The 21,961-nt window shown below is 49.6% G+C and overlaps 1 protein-coding gene across 5 annotated transcripts in view; it reads left to right on the top strand.

Annotated features, from left to right (window-relative positions):
- Nucleotides 1–21,961, top strand: part of OGFOD1 (2-oxoglutarate and iron dependent oxygenase domain containing 1) — a 48,314-nt gene that overhangs the window by 4,689 nt on the left and 21,664 nt on the right. For 4 of the 5 annotated variants that reach the window (XM_068129326.2, XM_068129324.2, XM_078784260.1 and 1 more), the window contains exons 3-6: nucleotides 2,635–2,681; nucleotides 3,734–3,834; nucleotides 4,097–4,213; nucleotides 20,788–20,879. In XM_068129326.2, coding sequence (XP_067985427.2) covers nucleotides 2,635–2,681; nucleotides 3,734–3,834; nucleotides 4,097–4,213; nucleotides 20,788–20,879 — 357 coding nt within the window. Of the gene's footprint in view, nucleotides 1–270; nucleotides 361–2,634; nucleotides 2,682–3,733; nucleotides 3,835–4,096; nucleotides 4,214–20,787; nucleotides 20,880–21,961 lie in introns of those variants that run through there. The other variant, XM_078784261.1, reaches the window with a different exon arrangement.

The raw sequence follows: 21,961 nt of genomic DNA, 5'->3' as shown, positions 1-21,961 counted from the left end.
ATTTCAATCTGGAAACTTGCTGTTTTTAGGTATGTCATAAAGGATGCAAACAACAGGCATAAATAACTAATGTAAAACAAGGTGGTGTAAAAGATGCTGCATCAACGGTGGTGAACTTCCGGAATTTCTTTTTTATACAACCTTTAAAATCTTCATTTAAGTGATTCTTCATCATTGAGAGGGAGGGCCAAAAATGATACATAGCATGATATCTCAAACAGTTATGGATGGATTCGGGTGAAACCTGGTGGATGAGTCGGGTAGGTGACCAGAACAAGCTGCTTCGATTGTGGTGATGGTGCCAGTGCAGATCTGGCCTATGAGTGGGATACAAAACGTAAACTGTTCAGCCTGGCGGAGGTACGCGCCCTACCGAGTGCTGTTCTCGTTCTTTCTTAGTTTACACAGAAATAATAAACCTAAGGCTGAAGGAAACAGTTTATTTTCACTAATGTAGGGTAGGGAGAGAATTTGTAAAATTTGAAAAACTTTATTTTTATTTTTTTATTTTTACTTTTTTTTGTTCCATTTGAAGTTGAAATGTAAAATATAATTGTATACAGTATGTATATTACTCTAATCACTAATGCAATCTCAAATTGTAATGGAGTACTCTTATAGCCGAAAGTGGTCCCTCTGTGCTGTCTTTCCCTCGCGGTCCCTCTGTACTGTCTTTCCCTCGCGGTCCCTCTGTACTGTCTTTCCCTCGCGGTCCCTCTGTACTGTCTTTCCCTCGCGGTCCCTCTGTACTGTCTTTCCCTCGCAGTCCCAACTGTACTGTCTTTCCCTCGCGGTCCCTCTGTACTGTCTTTCCCTCACGGTCCCAACTGTACTGTCTTTCCCTCGCGGTCCCAACTGTGCTCTCTTTCCCTCGCGGTCTCTCTGTGCTCTCTTTCCCTCGCGGTCCCTCTGTGCTGTCTTTCCCTCACGGTCCCTCTGTGCTGTCTTTCCCTCGCGGTCCCTCTGTGCTGTCTTTCCCTCGCGGTCCCTCTGTACTGTCTTTCCCTCGCGGTCCCAACTGTACTGTCTTTCCCTCGCGGTCCCTTTGTGCTGTCTTTTCCTCACGGTCCCTCTGTGCTGTCTTTCCCTTGCGGTCCCCCTGTGCTGTCTTTCCCTCGCGGTCCCTCTGTGCTGTCTTTTCCTCATGGTCCCTCTGTACTGGCTTTCCCTCATGGTCCCTTTGTGCTGTCTTTCCCTCGCGGTCCCACTGTGCTGTCTTTCCCTCGCGGTCCCACTGTGCTGTCTTTTCCTCGCGGTCCCACTGTGCTGTCTTTTCCTCGCGGTCCCTCTGTGCTGTCTTTCCCTCGCGGTCCCACTGTGCTGTCTTTCCCTCGCGGTCCCACTGTGCTGTCTTTCCCTCGCGGCCCCTCTGTGCTGTCTTTCCCTCGTGGTGCCCTTGTGCTGTCTTTCCCTCGCGGGTCCCCCTGTGCTGTCTTTCCCTCGCGGGTCCCCCTGTGCTGTCTTTCCCTCGCGGGTCCCCCTGTGCTGTCTTTCCCTCGCGGTCCCCCTGTGCTGTCTTTCCCTCGCGGTCCCTCTGTGCTGTCTTTCCCTCGCGGTCCCCCTGTGCTGTCTTTCCCTCGCGGTCCCTCTGTGCTGTCTTTCCCTCGCGGTCCCTCTGTGCTGTCTTTCCCTCGCGGTCCCTCTGTGCTGTCTTTCCCTCGCGGTCCCTCTGTGTTGTCTTTCCCTCGCGGTCCCTCTGTGCTGTCTTTCCCTCGCGGTCCCTCTGTGCTGTCTTTCCCTCGCGGTCCCCCTGTGCTGTCTTTCCCTCGCGGGTCCCCCTGTGCTGTCTTTCCCTCGCGGTCCCCCTGTGCTGTCTTTCCCTCGCGGGTCCCCCTGTGCTGTCTTTCCCTCGCGGGTCCCCCTGTGCTGTCTTTCCCTCGCGGTCCCCCTGTGCTGTCTTTCCCTCGCGGGTCCCCCTGTGCTGTCTTTCCCTCGCGGGTCCCCCTGTGCTGTCTTTCCCTCGCGGTCCCCCTGTGCTGTCTTTCCCTCGCGGTCCCCCTGTGCTGTCTTTCCCTCGCGGTCCCCCTGTGCTGTCTTTCCCTCGCGGTCCCCCTGTGCTGTCTTTCCCTCGCGGTCCCCCTGTGCTGTCTTTCCCTCGCGGTCCCCCTGTGCTGTCTTTCCCTCGCGGTCCCCCTGTGCTGTCTTTCCCTCGCGGTCCCCCTGTGCTGTCTTTCCCTCGCGGTCCCCCTGTGCTGTCTTTCCCTCGCGGTCCGCCTGTGCTGTCTTTCCCTCGCGGTCCCCCTGTGCTGTCTTTCCCTCGCGGTCCCCCTGTGCTGTCTTTCCCTCGCGGTCCCCCTGTGCTGTCTTTCCCTCGCGGTCCCCCTGTGCTGTCTTTCCCTCGCGGTCCCCCTGTGCTGTCTTTCCCTCGCGGTCCCCCTGTACTGTCTTTCCCTCGCGGTTGTCAGCTCTTTCACGAGCCTTGATTCAGTATAATAAAAAAAAAAGAAAAAAAAAAAAAAGTAAAAAGTTTGATTGTATAACTTGGTAATGATAATATAATTCAATGTTTTGTAAGTTTTATTTATTTATTTATCCTATTCACCTTCCACACTAACCATGTGCATGTCGGTTCATCTGTGACAGTTTGAAGGGTTTATAATGTATATTACCACAAATTAACCTTTTTCATTGCAGTCTGATGATCTGGGAAAGATACAAGAACCCTGCATTTCCGCACTACGGTACGTTGTTACTTCAGTGGTTTCGTATCCAACAAAACAAACTCGTTGGTTTGATAATTACGGATCGTTTCTCTAAATTGAAGTTCTGCTTACCCGCAGAGTGTACCACAAGGCTAATAAAAATACTACACATTTTATGTTTAATTGAAGAGGCCGTAGCTTCAAAACAATTTTGAGATATCCTCGCAAAAAATGTTGTGTTGCTTGTCAACTTGGTATCGGTCACGAACCTGTTAGGATCACATTATGTATGGTTATAATTTTCAATACCAGTCAGATAAAATCATTCTGAACTTCAACCACAACACATTAATAGGGTACTCAAACTTATAGCGGATAGGTAAACGTTCCCCGTTCATAAAATACTTTTAATATTAAGGAGAGGTTACTGCTTGGACGACGTGTCCCCCGATCACCAGATTGTTTGTATTCATGATAGAGGTTGGGAACCACTGTGAGTTCAGTCTTGGTTCGTTCGGGTCGACTGTCAGGTGGGACATATTTGGAATTTGGCCAGGGTGTTTGGCTGTTTGCAAATTCTCATAAATGGGACACTCGGCTTAATGACCCATCCAAAGGGCGCTGTGCCCATTAGTGTCGCGTTTCCTGAGAAGCATGAGCATGACAGCCTGCCCCAGACTAGATGGTTCAAAGGCCCGTGTGATGTCTCTGATCTATTCTGTCAACTCTACTCATCCATCATATAATGTCACAAAATTAAACACCAACTGTGCTTTTTCAACAATAATCCTTGCACTGTTAATCCAAAGTGGCTTGTATTAGTAAATACCGTGGTTAAAAAATAGATGAAACCAAGTTGTTGTTGTTGTCATTACTGTGTAACGTCGGAGTGACAAAATATAGATTTGTTACTGTAGACTGATTAAAATTAAGTATTTTGAACAAATTTAGATAAATTCCCAAAATTTAAATTGGAATAAAAGATTTTTGGTGTGTTGTCAATACCTGGTGAAAAGTCTTCGTTTGGAAAAATCTGCTGTATTTGGTCTTCATTTCACCCTGTAAAAAAGACTTTCCTTGTATCGGTGCAGACAAATTTTGTACGAAGACTTCCGGTTTTGGCTCTCCGATGTCTTTGGCGTGACTCTAGAGACGACCGTGGATATGTTCTGCTCTAAGTACGAGCACACAGGTATATAACGCTCACTTCCATCTACCTCGTAACCATTTCTGCTTCAATTTTCACAGTACAACCCAGTGTGAAGTGAGTGTCGTGAATACTTCCTTGTACCTGGGGGAGAGTACAGTGCGATAAAGGCTGCAAAGCCATGTTTCTGAACGAAGAGCAGAGTCATTTCAGGTTGTACTGTGTACACAATGTTCCTGCATAGTTTAAAATTTCCGGAAGTGTGCCTCGTGTTTCTAAGGTTTGGCTGTCCTGGCCATTCTCACAGATGTATTGCTGTGCCATGATGATGAATTGGAAGGCAGACGTGTGGCGTACATCCTGTACATGGTGCCTCCATGGACTCGTGAAGATGGAGGGCAGCTGCAGCTGTTCAACGTCGATGGTATTGATCTTTAATTGTAGATTTTTATTGAGGGTACATGCAAACAGCTGTAACGACATCATATGTAGATGCCTCGGCCTATAATTTTGTTGTTTTTTCAAAGGACAACCTGCATATGATGTGTGGTCTGATCAGTTTTGGCCTTGCATGTGGACCGACTCCATTAAGTGCAGTACAGTACTTTAATCTGATGGTGCGTAATATAGGCCATGGGCTACTATAGCTGGCCGTGTACCCCCCCACAAACCTCTGACCCTATATTTTCTGATGCCCTAGAGTGTCCTGAACATGAAATCAAATGTTAACATTGCATACGTTGGGATGAACTTGTCATTTGGGGTCAATGTATGGGGGTACCCTCAAAACGTGACCAATTTCGCTTCGCCTCGTGATCCGTTGGCACATTTTCATATTTTGGTGAATTATGGGGTCATTATCGCAGCTACACATACATATAAGGTACCAAATGAAAGCTGAGCTTGTGTCAGTTCGTTTTAAACCCTCATAAGTAAGTTTCAGACATATTGTTACGGTCCGCGGATAAGGATGTTGTTTGCCGAGCGGAGGCACCGCGGCCGAACAGTTTCCCCGATTCACCCGATCCCCCGAACGTTGGCCGGATCGCGCCACAGATATTCAATTTGGAAACCTCTAAAGCGACCGAATGTAAAGAGGAAGAAGAATACGTACAGAAGAGTAACGGGATTTATTATTTACACACAAGCAAAAGGAGCAGTCAAAGTTATTTACAGGGAACATGGAAAAAGCAGGTGACACAGTGAAAATTACTAGCTTATCTACACAGGCTTAACTTATACCCTTGACAGAACAAACAGAGACGGACTCACACGAATGGGGAATGGAGGCAGGAACGATTGGCTGGACCGGGAGGAAGGTTCAGCTCGGACCACAAGCTGGAAGGCTTTGCAGGGCGCACAGCAAACCGGGCCTCGTCAGGCTGGGAGCGAGCAGGGTGACGTCGTGCACTTCTCTCAAGGCTTCCCCGCGCTTCTCTCGTGCACTTGTGTTAAAGGCTTCCTTCTCGCTTCTCTTCCCTCCTTGCGCACTTCTCTCTGAAGCTCGTCTCTTTGCAGAACTCAGAACTCATCTCTTGGGGAGCGTCCCGCAGCGGGTTATATAGGCCCCGCCCCTCAACCTTCGCGAACCTCCTCGATCGCTCTTCCTCTGCCCTCTCAAACCAAACCCCTCGTTCTTGGTTTGTTGTTCGGGGCTGGCTCACTCCTCCCCTCTATGACGAGGTGGAGACACACCCTTCTTCTCCGAGCCTACCTCGTGGCGAATGGAGTCGCGGAGGGAACAGTTGGCAATTGCGGTTTTTGGGAATGGGAATGAAAGGGGATCTATCTATTTCACTTGGTGCAATGGAGTGTCATTTTAATGGAAGACAAAGCCTTAACCTCATACACAGAATAAGGAAATAAACTACTGAACAAGGGTATTATAGTGTCCTTCAATGTATGCTTTATGGAATTAACTACCGGAACGCCCTTTGACCTTTATACAACAGACTGGAGCAAGGAGGGCTCAGAATAAAGCAATAATTCATAACAATTTACAATGCAATACAATACAATCAGAAAAATACAATCCTCATATCCGCAACACTGCACCCTCCTCCTCTTAGGCACGTCCTGGGCCTATAACTTTAATTTAGTGTGACACGTAGGTGTAGTTCCCTCTACTTTTAACCTGACCCTGAGTGCGACAGTTTTAAAACATAAATAAATATGTCCCGCTGCTCCATTGCACCCTACCTAACAGACTCACGCCCACAGCTAACCAAATTGCGGAATGGTCTTCAAACTATACATTGACAGTGGGGAGCATTATTTACAATTGACGCTACTTTTATTTACAAAACGCAACCCAGGACCTGTGATTGTTCTTTCTGGGGGGGAGACAGTCTGCTCTGCATCGACGCACCATGAAAGCACCCAAAACGCACCAACGCACCAACACACCCTCAAGCACCAATCGGTGCACAGTCATCACTGTTCATCAATAAAAATAAATCGACAACCCCTAACCCTGCAGGTGGTCTCTTGCTCTTCGGCTCCCTCTGCTGGCTATTGCTCTCTTCCAGATGTTGTCATTTTCTTTGCTGGCGGCCTATTTGCAATAAAACTTGCCCAAACGTGTCCATTTTTGTTTTATTTATGGCCCACAGGGGGCCGACTAGTGTGGTTCACCTGTGGGGCATCGGTGCCCTGTGATCAAGGTCCGCCAGCAAGATTTCGGGCCTTCATGGCCGGTTCCAGCAGAGGGGCCATGCTCCAACCCATGGGGTCCATCAGTGGTGCTCAGCCACAGACATGTGGTCCATAATGTGGTGCATCGATGCAGACAGCTGGTTCTGGGAGTTCCGGGCGCACAATGGCGGACTCACGCACGCTCCCCTCGGCACCCAGTGGTGCACAGGTCCTCATGTGGGAGACAAAGGGGGGGAGAGACAGATGAGCGAGGGGTAAGGTCACAAGGGTACACATCAATAAGGCAATGTAAGGCGAAGAGCGTACGGAGAGCGAAGTGAGAAAGCTCGTCCCTACCGTACGTCACCCCCCCTGTCACCTACTCTACCCTTGCCCTTACCCCATATTTACAAAATCTACACATTTACAAATCCGTCGCTACCGTCACGTCTTCCCCATATTTAAAATTCGTCTTCACTCCCTCTATCCAAAATTTGCCATCACCCAATTCATCATCAATCCTCACAAGGAGGAAGAGATGGAACACAAAGCACAATGTCACACCCACGTCATGATGCGTCTCACATTCCAAACATTTGCATCAATAAAAATAATAAAACATGGCATGGTGTGGAGTTACGTCACCTCAGGTGAGTGGATGCAGATGGTGCAAGGAGATTTTCATCCTAACTACTTTCTAAATGACATTAACACACTTTACACTACCCGGGGACTTTCCCTGCCAATCCATTGGCCAACTTACACTATGGGTTCTAAAAACCAATTCCCATTGACCAAACTGTGGTGCTTCTCAATTTGGGGTCTCACTCCCCCGATTCATCTCCCGGTGCCCTTGCACCATTTCTGGGCTGAGACGTGTAGCTCTCCCAGCAGGTCTACCCACCTGCACACCTCCACCACTGTAGTTGCCACCCGAGCTTACCTAGCTCCTCACCCTAACCTAACTAACTGGGGAAGGCCCCTCCTGGCTCTGTCACCCCTTGGTGCCCTCTGGCACTGGGCTACCCGGGTCCGTCCTCCGGATCCTCGGGCCCCATCCACAACTACTAGCTCCCAGAGCCCACCTGCGGCCTCACCTGGCCGACATCCTCACAGTGGTGGAGTGCCCAAACCAACTACACACACTAACAGGCTACACGCCCAGCCATTTCCACAACACTAATGCACCCATCCAAATACCATTCTTTCACCCGCACCACAGATGCCAATATCCAACGACAATTTACCTGTTCCCTCTACCTAACACTTACACTACCCGCCCCGGGTATTCGTGATGGGGGTCCATCCTTCCCCCATTCACACCTTCGCACCATCCACTCCATTCCATAGTTTCCACCATACTCACTCCACGATCATCCATTCCAATACTCCAGATATTCCACACTACCATTTATTCCACACAACCATTCTCCATACACCTGTTGTTGCACACCTGTGCAATCACACCTGGTGCCACCTGCACCCTCCTTCCTTCCTGGACCATTCGGTCAATACAACACTCATCACTATCACTCACTCATACACTGCTCCACACACCTGTTCAGTTGCACACCTGTGCAATCACACCTGTTCCTCACACACTTTTCACAATACACTTCTGGATACACTTCCAACACTCACACGGCATCATCTAATCTACCTGTTGCTCTGCTAACTTAGTGCTCCCCGTCTTCCCTTTAAACTAAGCACATACCACGTCATTATCATCCACTCTAATCTACCTGCGTCCCCACTACAGGTGTCATTGTCACTACCTAATCTTAACGTCACCTAAGGTCATCTTCTATGTCCCTATCATTATATCCTAACCCTCCCGGGCTAGTTTTCACTGCCATAAACCCCATAAGACTAGTGCTCCTTTGCCCCCGCTGTGAGGGATGACAGAGTTGCCATCCCACCACATCGGGCATCTCCCACTACCATCCCCCCAGTCCTCTGACGCTATGAGCCCCCGTCGCAAGAGGTACTGGGTCCTGCCTCGGCATCTAGAGCCGAGGCGATCCATGAGGCGCCTGCTCGCCGGCATAAGGTCTTATCTGTTCGGCATGGACGATCTGAGGGGGGGCCCGTGGCCCCATTTTGATCTTAACGACCACGTCACAGACTTGCGACAGGACGACTCCCGGGCCTTGCCAGGGGGAGGTGAGTTTTGGGCACCTGCCCTTCCGCCTCCGGGGATTAAAGAACCAAATCTTCATCCCCGGAGCGTATTGACTCCCCTGGCTCCGGTCGTCATACCTGCGCTTCATCTTGGCCCCCGCCAGATGGAGCTGGCGGCAGGCGAAGGCATGGACTCGCTCCATGCCTTCCTCCAGGTGACGTGCGTAACCCTCCCTCGGCGGTGTATCCGTGGTGTCTGGCACGGGACCGCATAGCAAGTCGGCGGGAGCCCGTAACTCCCGCCCATACATAAGCAACGCTGGACTGCATGCGGTGGCCCCGTGCTGGCTAGTTCGGTCGGCCATCAACAGGTACGGGAGATGTTCGTCCCAGTCATCCTGACGGGTGGTGGTGAACAATGCCAGTTGTTGGATCAATGTTCTGTTGAATCTTTCCACCATCCCGTCAGATTGTGGCCGCAAGGGCGTGGTTCTGGTTTTCCTAATTGACAGGAGTCTGCACACATCTTTTAATAATTGGCTCTCAAAATTTTGTCCCTGATCGGTGTGCAGCTCCTGTGGAATCCCATGCCGACATACAAATCCTTCCACGAAGGCCTGTGCTACCACCCCTGCTTCTTGGTTTGGGAGGGCATAGGCCTCCGGCCACTTGGTGAAATAGTCCATTACAACGAGGATATACTTATTACCTTGGTGGGTGCGGGGCAGCGGTCCTAGAATATCCATAGCCACCCGCTCAAGGGGGGCCCCCACCTGATGTAATTGAAGGGGGGCCCTCATCCTCCGTGCTGGTCCCTTTTTGGCGGAACAGGCATCGCATCTCCGACACCAGTCCTGTATGTCGCGCCCCATATTCACCCAATAGAACCTCCGGCGGACCCGAGATATTGTCTTTGTCCTGCCCAAATGGCCGCCGGAGCGGGTACCATGCACCTGTTGCAATATGACGTTCTTAAATTTGTCAGGGACTATCACCAGCCAGGAAGTTCTTTCAGAGGGAACCTCCACCCACTTGCGATATAAGATGTTGCCTTTCAACTCCAGGGTCTGCCACTGAGCCCAATACGCCTTTGTTTGCGCCCCGAGGGGGGTGACCTCTTCCCCCTTTGGTCTTTGCCCCAATTTGACCCAATTGAACACCGGTCCCCAGGACAGGATCCTCCTGCTGGGCCGTGCTCCAAGCCAAATCTCCAAATTCCTCGTCCGCGGTTAGTGGCAAAATTGGCCCTCTCACCCGGGTTGCCCGGACTACGAGAATCGGGGCAGAATCGCCCAATTGCTCCCTCTCCTCGTGTCTCGCACAAAATTTGCAGTTTTCCCCCAGACAAGGATGCCGAGAGAGTGCGTCCGCATTACCATGGGCCTTCCCGGCCCTATGGGCCACATTAAAATCGTACTGCTGCAACTTTTCCAACCACCTTGCAATTTGGCCCTCTGGTTCCTTGAACCGAAGGAGCCATTGCAAGGAGGAATGGTCAGTTCGAACCGAAAATTTCCACCCGTACCTGGTTCATGGCAGCCAGCATAGCCAATAACTCCTTGCGAGTGACACAATAATTTCGCTCGGGCCTACTTAAGGCCCGACTATAGTAACCAATCACTCTCTCCACGCCCTCCTGTGTCTGAGACAAAACTGCGCCCAATCCTTCCTGGCTCGCATCCGTGTCCAGGGTAAATGTCCCGTCACTAGTGGGGTAAGCTAGAAGGGGTGCGGATGTTAGACACCCCTTCAATTTTTGGAAGGCCTCGTGGCACTCCCTTGTCCAATTAAATCGCGTCCCCTTCTCCGTAAGCCGGTGGAGGGGACGGGCCAACTCCGCAAATTTCGCCACAAAGCGCCGGTAGTAGGAGCAGAGTCCTAAAAATCCCCGCACCTCTTTGATGGTACGTGGTGCGGGCCACTCCTCTCCCGCTTTAATTTTGTCTGGGTCCGTTTTTACCCCCTCGCGGCCGATAACGTGACCTAGATAGGCCACCTCTCTTGCAAACAAAGTGCACTTACTCAGGTTCAGCTTCAACCCTGCCTGTCTGAGGCACCCGAACACCTGGTCCAAATTAGTTACCGCCTGGGGGAAGGTCTTGGCATGTACCAGGACGTCATCCAGGTATACCAGGCATGATTGCCATGGCATGCCGCCTAGCACATGCTCCATTAATCGCTCAAAGGTGGCGGGGGCGTTACACAAACCAAACGGCATCACAGTGAACTGATACAGCCCCTTACCTGTGGAAAATGCCGTTTTCTCCTTCCCTGTCCGATCCATCTCCACCTGCCAATACCCACTCTTGAGGTCCAAAGTTGTGAACCAATTTGAGCCCGCAACGGCATCGAGGGTGTCATCAATCCTTGGCAGGGGATATGAGTCCTTGAGTGTCACGTTGTTTAGCTGGCGATAGTCCACGCAGAACCGCGTGGTCCCATCTTTCTTTTTGACCAGCACAACAGGTGACATCCAAGGACTTCCCGAGGGCTCGATCATGCCTGCGTCGAGCATTTTTTCAACCTGCTCGTCAGCTTCCGCCCTCTTGCTCAAAGGGAGCCGTCGGGCGGCCTGACGAATAGGCTGGGCCTCACCGGTGTGGATCTGATGTTTCACCAGGCCCGTACGTCCAATATCTTCGGTGGACAAGGAGAAGAGGTCCAAATGGGACCCAACCAGTTTGTGTAAGGCCTCCCTCTGGGTACCTCCCAACTCTATGCTACTCCGATTTACCATCTCGCAAATGGGATCGGGCCAATTCCTAGAACTTATTGAAGGCTCCGCCTGGGGCCGGCTCGGCTGGATGTTCTCGCCCCTCACTGACGCGACTTCTCTCACTGGGGTGCAGCCAGCTACCTTCGTGCCCCTCACTATAGTGCGTGGTTCGGTGCTAATATTAATTACTCGGACGGCCACGACTGGCCCGTCCGTTTTTACAAGGGTGCGGCCCACGATTAAACCAGGTATGGATCGTGCTGCCACCGGTTCGACCAGGCCGCAGGACTCCTGCCATGTCGGGCGAGCTGACCATCGGGCCGGCACTATGGCCTCGGCCCCCGGAGGGATGGTCACAGCCTCAGGAGCCTCCAGCTCCACCCTCTCGGCCGGGCTCACCCCCTCCAATTGTAGCTCTTCCACTCCCCATCGCAGGATCCCCCGGCTCAAGTCAATTTTACAACCGCTGGCAGGCAACAAATCCAACCCTATTAAGCACGGGTCGCACACCTCCGCCACCCAAACCTCTATCTCTTGCTTTACCGATCCCAACTTGAGGGTCACAAAACCACGCCCTATGATCGGAGCCGTTGCCCCGGTAGCCAGCTGCAAACTATGATTTTCCAGACGCTGGATTTTACCCCAGCCGTCTGCACTCGAATTAAGGACCACGGGGCTGATGATCGTGGCGCTGGCTCCCGTGTCCACCACGGCGTCTACCCCTACGCCGGCAATTTTGCACCGAATTGTCAAACTACCTGTTCCAATTTGGCCACAATGAATGACCTGTCGCGTCAACGAGGGCTTCTCTCCATCCCCTACTGCCGAACACCGCCCTGCATGCCCGGCATGTTCTAGTTTCCCGAGCCCTGGCGGGGGGGTGTCTGAGGTCGGCTAGGCCGATCGCTACGGGGCGGAGTTGAGGGCATCGGTTGGCGGGTAACGTCCCGGCGCGGAGCTCGACACTCCCACGCACGGTGACCCATCCGAGCACAATTATAGCACCTCACCTGGTAAGGTGCTTGCCTCCGGTATTCCAAATTTTCCCCCCTGTATGTCCGAATTGGGGTACTCTGTCGGGGACTACCGGGGGCCACCACTGGAGCCGCCTGCCATGGTCCAGGTCCCGCTAGACGCCGATCCACCAGCCTCCGAACCATGCTCTCCAGGTCAGGGCCCCTGTCGGGCTCGGGCCCCACCTGACGCACCGCCACTGCGTGGCGCTCGCCTCCCCGGGCCAGGGGCCTCGCTGCTTCCCAACGGGCTGCAGCGTCGGCCACCTGACTCATGGTCTGCGGGCGCCACATGGCGAGCTGTTGTCGGAGCTCCAGATCCGGAAGGGCCTGGATAAAGTGATCCAGCGCCAGGCTTTCCTGGGAACTCGCTGCCATGTCCGCGTGTGCAATCCCTACCACGCGGCGAATATCGTGCGCAAGTTCCCCGATGGTCTCCTGGGGCTTGCGTTTCCGCTGCGCAAGTTGAGCTTTAACAAGCTCACTTTGCTGCTCGATACCGAAACGATTAATTAAAGCCGCACGGAGAGCTGGCAGGGTGAGAGCACCCAGTGGTAAAGCTGTCAGCACCTCCGCCGCCGCACCGCGCAGTGCCCCTACCAGGTGTACTCCACCTTCGTCCGGATTCCAACCGTTGCCTTTACACACGTACTCAAACCGCCAGGTATGCCCTCAAATCGCTTTTGCCATCATACGGCGCGAGTGGGACCTTGTGGGCGCCCGAAGGTCGGACCCCGCGCGTCACTCCTTGCGGGATCAACGCGGGACCAAACCGTTCGGGCTCCCACAGTACGTTATTCCCGGGGGGCTCCCGCGCATCCCCCGTCCCTCCAAACACTACCCCTCCTGGTGTCGATGCCTGGGCCGCCCTTCCACAACCCGCTACCCACTCCATACCCGCACACCCTTGCTCACCAGCACCCCCCCTCACTCCCCATAGCCAGACCTCCTTGCACACCTCCTCTGTCCATACACTCCGGACCAGTCATACATCTCACCATTGGTCCCTCACGAACACCCGGATCCAAATCAACCCCCAAGCCGACTGAAGCTCCCCTCACATCATATGCATTTCCGAATATATCGCCACTCACCTTGGCACCTCGTCTCCGCACCTCCTCTGCCACCTACAAACTTTATTTGGTTAGTGAGCACATCATCACGATTCGAGCACAGACCTTGTACCACTTCCATTACCTCCTCCTTTATTTCCTTTTTAGTTTCCCTTCGTCTCTTCTTAATTTCACTCACCCCTTCTTCCACCTCCTCTAATTTTTCCTTTACCTCCTTCATCTCCCGGTGCGCCCCCTCTATCTCTTCCTCTAACGCCACTTTAACCGTTTCTATGTGCGTCCTTACCTCTCGGTCCTTCGTCTCCATTACTTCTGTCACCTCTTCCAACTTCTTCGTCAACCCCTCATGTACCATCTGACATTCCTTCTGTGTCGCTATTAATTCTTTTTTTATGTCTTTTTGTGTCGCTTTTAACCCCCCGATTATTGCAGTGTTCTTTTCCACTTGGTCTACGAGTTCCTTTTGTCCCACTGTCAGCTGTTCTACTCCCCTCGTCAGATCCTCTATTCCCCCTTGTAACCTCGCTGTATTATTCCTCACCTCTTTCTCCATACGCTTTTCACCTCGCTTTACCTCCTCGCGTACCCCCGAGACCTCCTCACTTACACCTCGTCGTATCTCCTCCTTCATCTCCTCCCTCTCCTTTGTAGATGCCACCCTCATCTGTCCCAATTCATCCCTCTGAGCATCCAATTTGGTTTCTACCCCGATTTTCACCTCCTCTATCTGGTTCCCCATCCGTTTGATTTCCCGGGCGGATTGCTCCCCTACTTCCCGCAATTTGTCGTCCATTGTGTTTTCTAACCCCCTTAACCCATTTTTCACCCCCTCTATCTGATTCTCCTGGGCAGCCATTCTATTTTCCACCCCCGTTAACCCATGTTTCACCTCTTCTATCCCATTGTCTAACCCCTCAAATTTCTTGTCTAACCCCTCAAATTTCTTGTCTAACCCCTCAAATTTCTTGTCTAACCCCTCACCGGTACCCCTCGCTTCGTCCCTCATTGCCCCCATACTGTTTTTCAAACCTCCAATTTGGTCTCCCAATCGCTCAATTTGGCTCCCCATATTCATCTGTACAGCTGCCTGTAGCTGCGCAATGAGGGCCTGAATGTCAATCCCTCCCACTTGTGCGGCGGGCGCGGCCGCCGTAGCCATGTGCGAGGCGCCATTTTGCGCGCCCGTAACCTCGTGCGCGAGAGCGCCATTTTGCGCGCCTGACACCTCCTCAACCACCTCCTCATTGCCCTCCTCCACATATATTTCCCCGAGGTCCTGGGTCGATTCTACCCCGTCTATATCTCCCACAGACATCCCGTCGCCTTGACCAGCCATGGCGCGATTTCAAAATTCGGGTTTTTCTTTAAAAACAAAACAATTTCCAGCAGCTCGTAATTTTGAGCGCGTTAAGCGCGCTTCGGGTCCGACCCCGCTCCCGACACCAATTGTTACTGCCAATAACACAATTGGTGTCCCAAAATTTGGGCTAAATAAATTTAGTCCCAGGTTCGAATCCCAACTCCTGACTACCAATTGTTACGGTCCGCGGATAAGGATGTTGTTTGCCGAGCGGAGGCACCGCGGCCGAACAGTTTCCCCGATTCACCCGATCCCCCGAACGTTGGCTGGATCGCGCCACAGATATTCAATTTGGAAACCTCTAAAGCGACCGAATGTAAAGAGGAAGAAGACGTACAGAAGAGTAACGGGATTTATTATTTACACACACAAGCAAAAGGAGCAGTCAAAGTTATTTACAGGGAACATGGAAAAAGCAGGTGACACACTGAAAATTACTAGCTTATCTACACAGGCTTAACTTATACCCTTGACAGAACAAACAGAGACGGACTCACATGAATGGGGAATGGAGGCAGGAACGATTGGCTGGACCGGGAGGAAGGTTCAGCTCGGACCACAAGCTGGAAGGCTTTGCAGGGCGCACAGCAAACCGGGCCTCGTCAGGCTGGGAGCGAGCAGGATGACGTCGTGCACTTCTCTCAAGGCTTCCCCGCGCTTCTCTCACGCACTTGTGTTAAAGGCTTCCTTCTCGCTTCTCTTCCCTCCTTGCGCAGTTCTCTCTGAAGCTCGTCTCTTTGCAGAACTCAGAACTCATCTCTTGGGGAGCGTCCCGCGGCGGGTTATATAGGCCCCGCCCCTCAACCTTCGCGAACCTCCTCGATCGCTCTCCCTCCGCCCTCTCAAACCAAACCCCTCGTGCTTGGTTGGTTGTTCGGGGCTGGCTCACTCCTCCCCTCTATGACGAGGTGGAGACACGCCCTTCTTCTCCGAGCCTACCTCGTGGCGAATGGAGTCGCGGAGGGAACAGTTGGCAATTGCGGTTTTTGGGAATGGGAATGAAAGGGGATCTATCTATTTCACTTGGTGCAATGGAGTGTCATTTTAATGGAAGACAAAGCCTTAACCTCATACACAGAATAAGGAAATAAACTACTGAACAAGGGTATAAAAGTGTCCTTCAATGTATGCTTTATGGAATTAACTACCGGAACGCCCTTTGACCTTTATACAACAGACTGGAGCAAGGAGGGCTCAGAATAAAGCAATAATTCATAACAATTTACAATACAATACAATACAATCAGAAAAATACAATCCTCATATCCGCAACAATATGTAATATGAGTTATTGGGGTACATATACACACACCCCTTATAGATATCCGGCACGTCACAAAAATAATCAAATTTCTACATTAAGTTTGTTTGAGGTATATCTGTGAGACTTTATTAGTTCAAATCATATTGTAAACTACACTGGGACCCAAGCGCGACCATTCAATACCACAACTATCATTCTAGGACATAAACTGACAAAGTTATGACAATTTAAAACTTGGCACTCGTTAATAGCGCAAACATGGCAAAGCAAGGACAATACGTTCCTATGATTCAATACATCAATAACTCCTGTACCAATTCTATGCTGTAAGACCCTCTCATGTACCATGATCATAGACATAACTAAATTTGATGCTTTCAAATACAACATTTTAAAAGAGTCCTTACATTCTTATAATCGTCTCTTTGGTACCATCATTTCATCAAAAACATTAGTGTTTGCTATAAAAAATCCGAAAATGATATAAGAATTTACATTCTCAACTTGAAAAAAAAAAAAAAGGTTTAGAAAAAAGTGTATGCCAAATTGTACAACGGGCATTTAAAGGGTTAAGCTGGCCGAATGTAATCATTACCAATATGATCAAATTATCACCCAACAATCAAAACAATAAACGGGCACATTCATTGGTGAACATTGTCATTCTTGGTCACTGTCCGTGCTTTCTCCGCCAAACGGATCTGGGATGTCTGGCAGCTGGAGTTCTGCATCCGAGTCATCCGAGTCCACGCCGTCAGAATCCAGTGGTTCGTCCATGATATCGATGAGCTGCTGTGGCAGAACATCGCCTGTGTACCACAGTGGTTCCAGCTTGCCATCCTTCAGCTCCCATCCATGGCCAACTCTTACGTCAGGAATATCTGGTTGAGCAATGTGAGCCCTCTTCCAGATTCCAACCTGATAGTTCACCCGCTGTATGTGCTGCTCGAGACTTCTTATACATGGGGGCAGTGTTCCCAGATCAACATTCTTTGAAGGATTGAGTTGATTATCCTTGGCACACAGCTCCTGTATGCAGATATATCGCAGCTCATTGACCTTGCGCACTCTAGCGCGACCATATATGGCGCAGGTAAACTCCTCTAGTTCATCAATAAGTTTTTCTGCCACGTCCCACGTTTCTCCCAATCTGGACAGTACAGCGGCATACTTTGGAGTTTTCTGGAGGGTCTTCATTGGGTTGATCTTTCCCAGGCCCTTGAAGGCACTGGTTGTATCACATCCAGTGTATGCATGGAGGCACATGAGTGCTGTTGTGTGTCGCCCTCTGCAAGCTCGGTGATGTTGATCAGCCTTTGCTTATTTCTCGTGCCAGTGTCGAAGAGAATGACTACATTTTCCAAAGTGAGGGCATAGTGCAGCAGGATAAAGAAGACATCGCTGTCTGGGATTTTAATCTTAATGTACTTGTATCCCTTGTCCTTGCCATACATACAGTATAGAACTACTCTGGAATCTGTTTCCTCTTGTGTCGAACGCAGAGTTTCAATTTCCATCTTATTCGTGGTGCACGGCCAGCTATAGTAGCCCATGGCCTAATACTATTTAATCGGAATATTGTTTGAAATTGAACATGGATTGACCTTTTTGAGTTCCCATCTTATGAAGACATGGTCATACAGATGCTGAGATTGAATGATTGAATGAATGAATGAATGAATGATTGTTTTTAAGGCCATTTTTACCCGCTAGAGCGGGGGTTAGCCTTGCGGGCCCCATGACAATCATGGTTCCCTGTTTGAGGCAATGTTTTTATGGCCGGATGCCGTTCCTGACGCCAACCCTTAATCACCTCTTACAATGCGCAGGGATACGGTGTACCTGTTCTAAATCGGGGTACACACTGGGATGTGTGTACTGTATAGTATAAAATACCATATACTGTGTTGATCTGTGCATTTATACACGTGTCCCTATGAATGAATATGAATGAATGATCGTTTTTAAGGCCATTTCCCCGCTAGAGCGGGGGGTGGCCTTGCGGGCCCCATGATAATCATAGTTCCCTGTTTGAGGCAATGTTTTTATGGCCGGGTGCCCTTCCTGACGCCAACCCTTGGTCACGCTCTTACGATGCGCAGGGATACGGTGTACCTATTCTAAATCGGGGTACACACCGTGATCATTCATCCCAGCAAGCTGGTACTCAATTTGCCGACCTCGGAAGGATGACAGGCTGAGTCAACCCCCCTGGCGTTAATTCAGCGATCGACCGGGATTCGAACCCAGGATCCTAGGATCCCAAGCCGGCACCCTAACCGCTAAGCCAACACCAGGCTATCATTTATCACCTGGCTATCACCAGGCTATCAGTCCCTATATTTTGTTATATTATACATACAGGGTGCTTCAAAAAAGTGGACGATTTGAGCAGCCTGATATTCTGTCGTTTCTAATGCTATAACCATCTCTCTTGCAGGTTATGTTGGTATGCCATTTCTAAAAAATAAAAAAAAAGTAGTCGGTATGACCCTACGTCAACTATAGTGTTCACAGTGGAACAAAAAGTGAAAATCATGACTTTGTGGTTTGAGACAAAATCCTACGTACAGGTGCGCCGACTATACCATCAGTATTACAATGTTCACACCCATAATGGACATTCCAATGGGAGCATTCAGTGGCTTGTGGAGCACTTCCAAACACATGGAGGAGTGACAAATCAAAATAAAGGCAACAGTGGCCGCTCACTAAGTGCTACCAAGAACCAAGGGAACATTGATCTTGAGAGATTCTGGTATTGAAACGCCTAAGAAATCCCACCATCGTCATTTTCGAGAACTGGTGATCTCAGCCTCATCTGTGTGGCGCATTCTCACTTCTGAACTCAAACGCTACCCCTACATCATATCTGTAAGGCATAAACTAACTCTACATGACATGGCAAGATGAGTAACAATGTGTGATTGGTTCATTGACCGAATGGAAAGGTACCCAAATTGGATCAACTCCTTGTGGTTCAGTGATGAAGCAAATTTCCATTTGAAAGGGGCTGTCAACAATCACAACAACATCTTCTGGGGTGCTGACCCTCCTGAGGATGTGTCTGAGATGTTTCCCAAGGGCCCCAAGTCCACTTGCTGCTGTGCATTGAATGCCAGATGGGGTATGCTGGGACCATATGGGTTAAAGGACACCAATGGTAAGACGGTGACGGTCAACGGCAAGCAGAACCATGAAGTCTTGCGCCAATTTCATGCTGATCTCGCTCAACTACTGTCTCCAAACCAACTCAGACTTGCATGGCTCATGCAGGACTGTGGCCCACTACACACACACTGCAGGTGAAACCATTGACTTGCTCCACCTGCTGTTTGTAAATTGTGTCATCATATGGGATGTGGGGCGCACATGAGTGTGCGCCCCACAGCCCATATTTGAATGCATTGGATTTTTCTTATTTTGGGGTGCGGCAAAAGGTCAAGTTTACGCCAACAAACCTCAAACTCTGACTGTCCTGAAGCAGGAGGTGGAGGACTACCGTCAGGGCACCACCCCAGCCACTTGCAGACGAGTTGTGGAGAATTTCTTAGTCAGGATCAAAACCTGTTTCAACAGAGGTGGAGCACACATTGAAAATGTTAATTACAAGTGCAGTATAATTATTTATTTGAAAATGGCATGGTATATGCTTTCCATCAATGTATCACTGAACTTGCTACCTTTTGTTATTCTTCTACAACAAAACGTTCAAATGGTTCACTTTTTTAAACACCCTGTTTATTAATGTGTCTTCATAGGAGATTCATAGGAGCCTGGTGTTGTTGGGCTAGCGGCTAGGGTGCCAGCTTAGGATCCAAGGATCCTGGGTTCGAATCCCGGTCGATCGCTGAATTAACGCCAGGGGGGTTGACTCAGCCTGTCATCCTTCCGAGGTCGGCAAATTGAGTACCAGTTCACTGGTAATTCCCTGTGTGTCGTAAAAAGGCGACAAACAGAGTTGGCGGCAGGAAGGGCATCCGGCCGTAAAACATTGCTTCAAAAAGGGGACCAAAAAACAACAACCATGGTCCCCGAAAAAGGCCAACCCCCGCTTTGCGGGGAAAAATGGCCTCTAAACGGTGGTTGGTTGGTATAGGAGATTGGTGTACTCCACCATGAGCTGGAGATAACCATATTAAGAAAATATATGGCAGATACAGAGTCCTAATGATAAAAGGTGTCAAACTATGCTTGACACAGACGGACAAAGCTTTGACGTTTGGTCCAAGATGTCAACTCGAGTAGCCAATTTAGAAACTGCTGCAAGGTCTTTTTGCAAAACGATTTCAAAAGTTATTCGTTTTTTGTTTTTTTTGGTGCTCGAGTAAAACCTAAGATATTATGAGTTGACATGAGGTGGGTTGGTTATTTGATGCGATCATTGCTAATACTCTTTCCTATCCCAAGCATAAGCTCAACCACTTCGCCTCATAAGACGCTTTTCTTCTTTTTTAACTCATCTGGTCATCTCTCCAATACAAGGAATTAGGTCCCCAATGGGAGATCAGATTTTGTGCATTGAAAATGATACCTGTCAACACCTTTACTTCCTTCCCACCTCCTTTTCCCTCGACTCATCCCTTTCCTGCTGCCATTTTCACAGCTCCTCATTTTTGTTGGCTATACACACCTTGTATTGCACATCGAGCTTGGTGTCATTTTTTATACTAGTAAGGAAGATATGAGCACAACTGATGTTATTTTGTTCGATCGTATTGAAACGTGGCTAACCCCCGCTCTTGCAGGGAAAATGGCCTTAAAATGCATGTTGTTGTTTTGAAACGTGTTACAGTCAGATCCTTTTGCATCCTCAGCTCACCTGAATCCCACAGACATCGCCAAATCATTGGTCCCGACAATGAACACATTGATTTTCTTTGAAGTCTCCCCAGTCTCTTACCACCAGGTTGGCTCATTAGAATTACCTTGCTTGCCATTGCAGGTGCTTGTTGTATAATTTGGTGAGCTGATTTTATCCGTTTTATTTTTTATTTTTAAATTAAATTATTTTCTGTTGTCACATGATAAACGACACATTATTATACGAAGGGCTTGGGTATTTGCATGCTAAGAAATATAGTAACAGTGTGCTGTGCTGTTAAAAAAATCTCCCCATGTGCGTCTTGTACAAACTCGAGGGTAGAAGACCAATGGTACATGTCCTCGTGTAAATTTCTCCCACTGCCAGTGAGTTTATAACTTGTCAGACGTGTTGAGCAACACAATACAAGGTAAAACTAATGGTGTAAGACTGTAGATGAAGTCATCAGGTAGTTGGCAAATAGCAACGATGGGTCAGCTTTCAGTAGTTACTTTTATTTATTTTAACTGAGTCTCTGAAATGCTTGCACAAGAAGAATACAAGGTGGGACCTTCCACTGAGAAATGGGGAAATTGTATTTTTCATAAGGGGCCACTTATATACACCATGTTGGTGCAATGCAACCTCTCCCCTCCCCGTCCCTCAGACCCAACCCCCACTTTCACCCCTATAGGCTTTCTCCATGCATTATTTTCTTTTTTTAACCGTTAATGTCCTTCCACCCTCATTTTTAGGTTTTTTTTTGCCATTTTCCCCATGTACATATCCTCAATTTTCTTTATCTTTCTTCAATTACTCGATCTTCTTATTTCCAACTAGCAAAAGTACCTGGGGGAAAGAGAGGGAAAGGGAGGAGGGCAAGGGGGTGGGGCTTGGGTTAGAGAGAGAGGAGAGGAGAGGAGAGGGCAACGGGAGGGAAGTGAAGGCAGCATAAGGAAAGGGGAAGGGGGAAGGCAGCATGAGGGAAGGAGAAGGTCTGGCAGCGCCATAGAATATGAGGGTTTGGCAAACTTAACAACAGGCATACAAAAACAACAACAGGCATTTTAAGGCCATTTTCCCTGCAAGAGTGGGGGTTAGCCTTGCGGTCCCCATGACAATCTTCTCCATTTTGCCCTATTTTCTGCAAAACAGGCATAAAATAACAAAATAATTAATAAAGGATG

This window comes from Myxine glutinosa, chromosome 9 (genome assembly GCF_964187855.1).
Source record: "Myxine glutinosa chromosome 9, kmMyxGlut1.1, whole genome shotgun sequence".
NCBI lineage: Eukaryota > Metazoa > Chordata > Myxini > Myxiniformes > Myxinidae > Myxine > Myxine glutinosa.
Note: the sequence above shows the minus strand (reverse complement) of the source record. Positions and strands in the feature narration are given on the sequence as shown.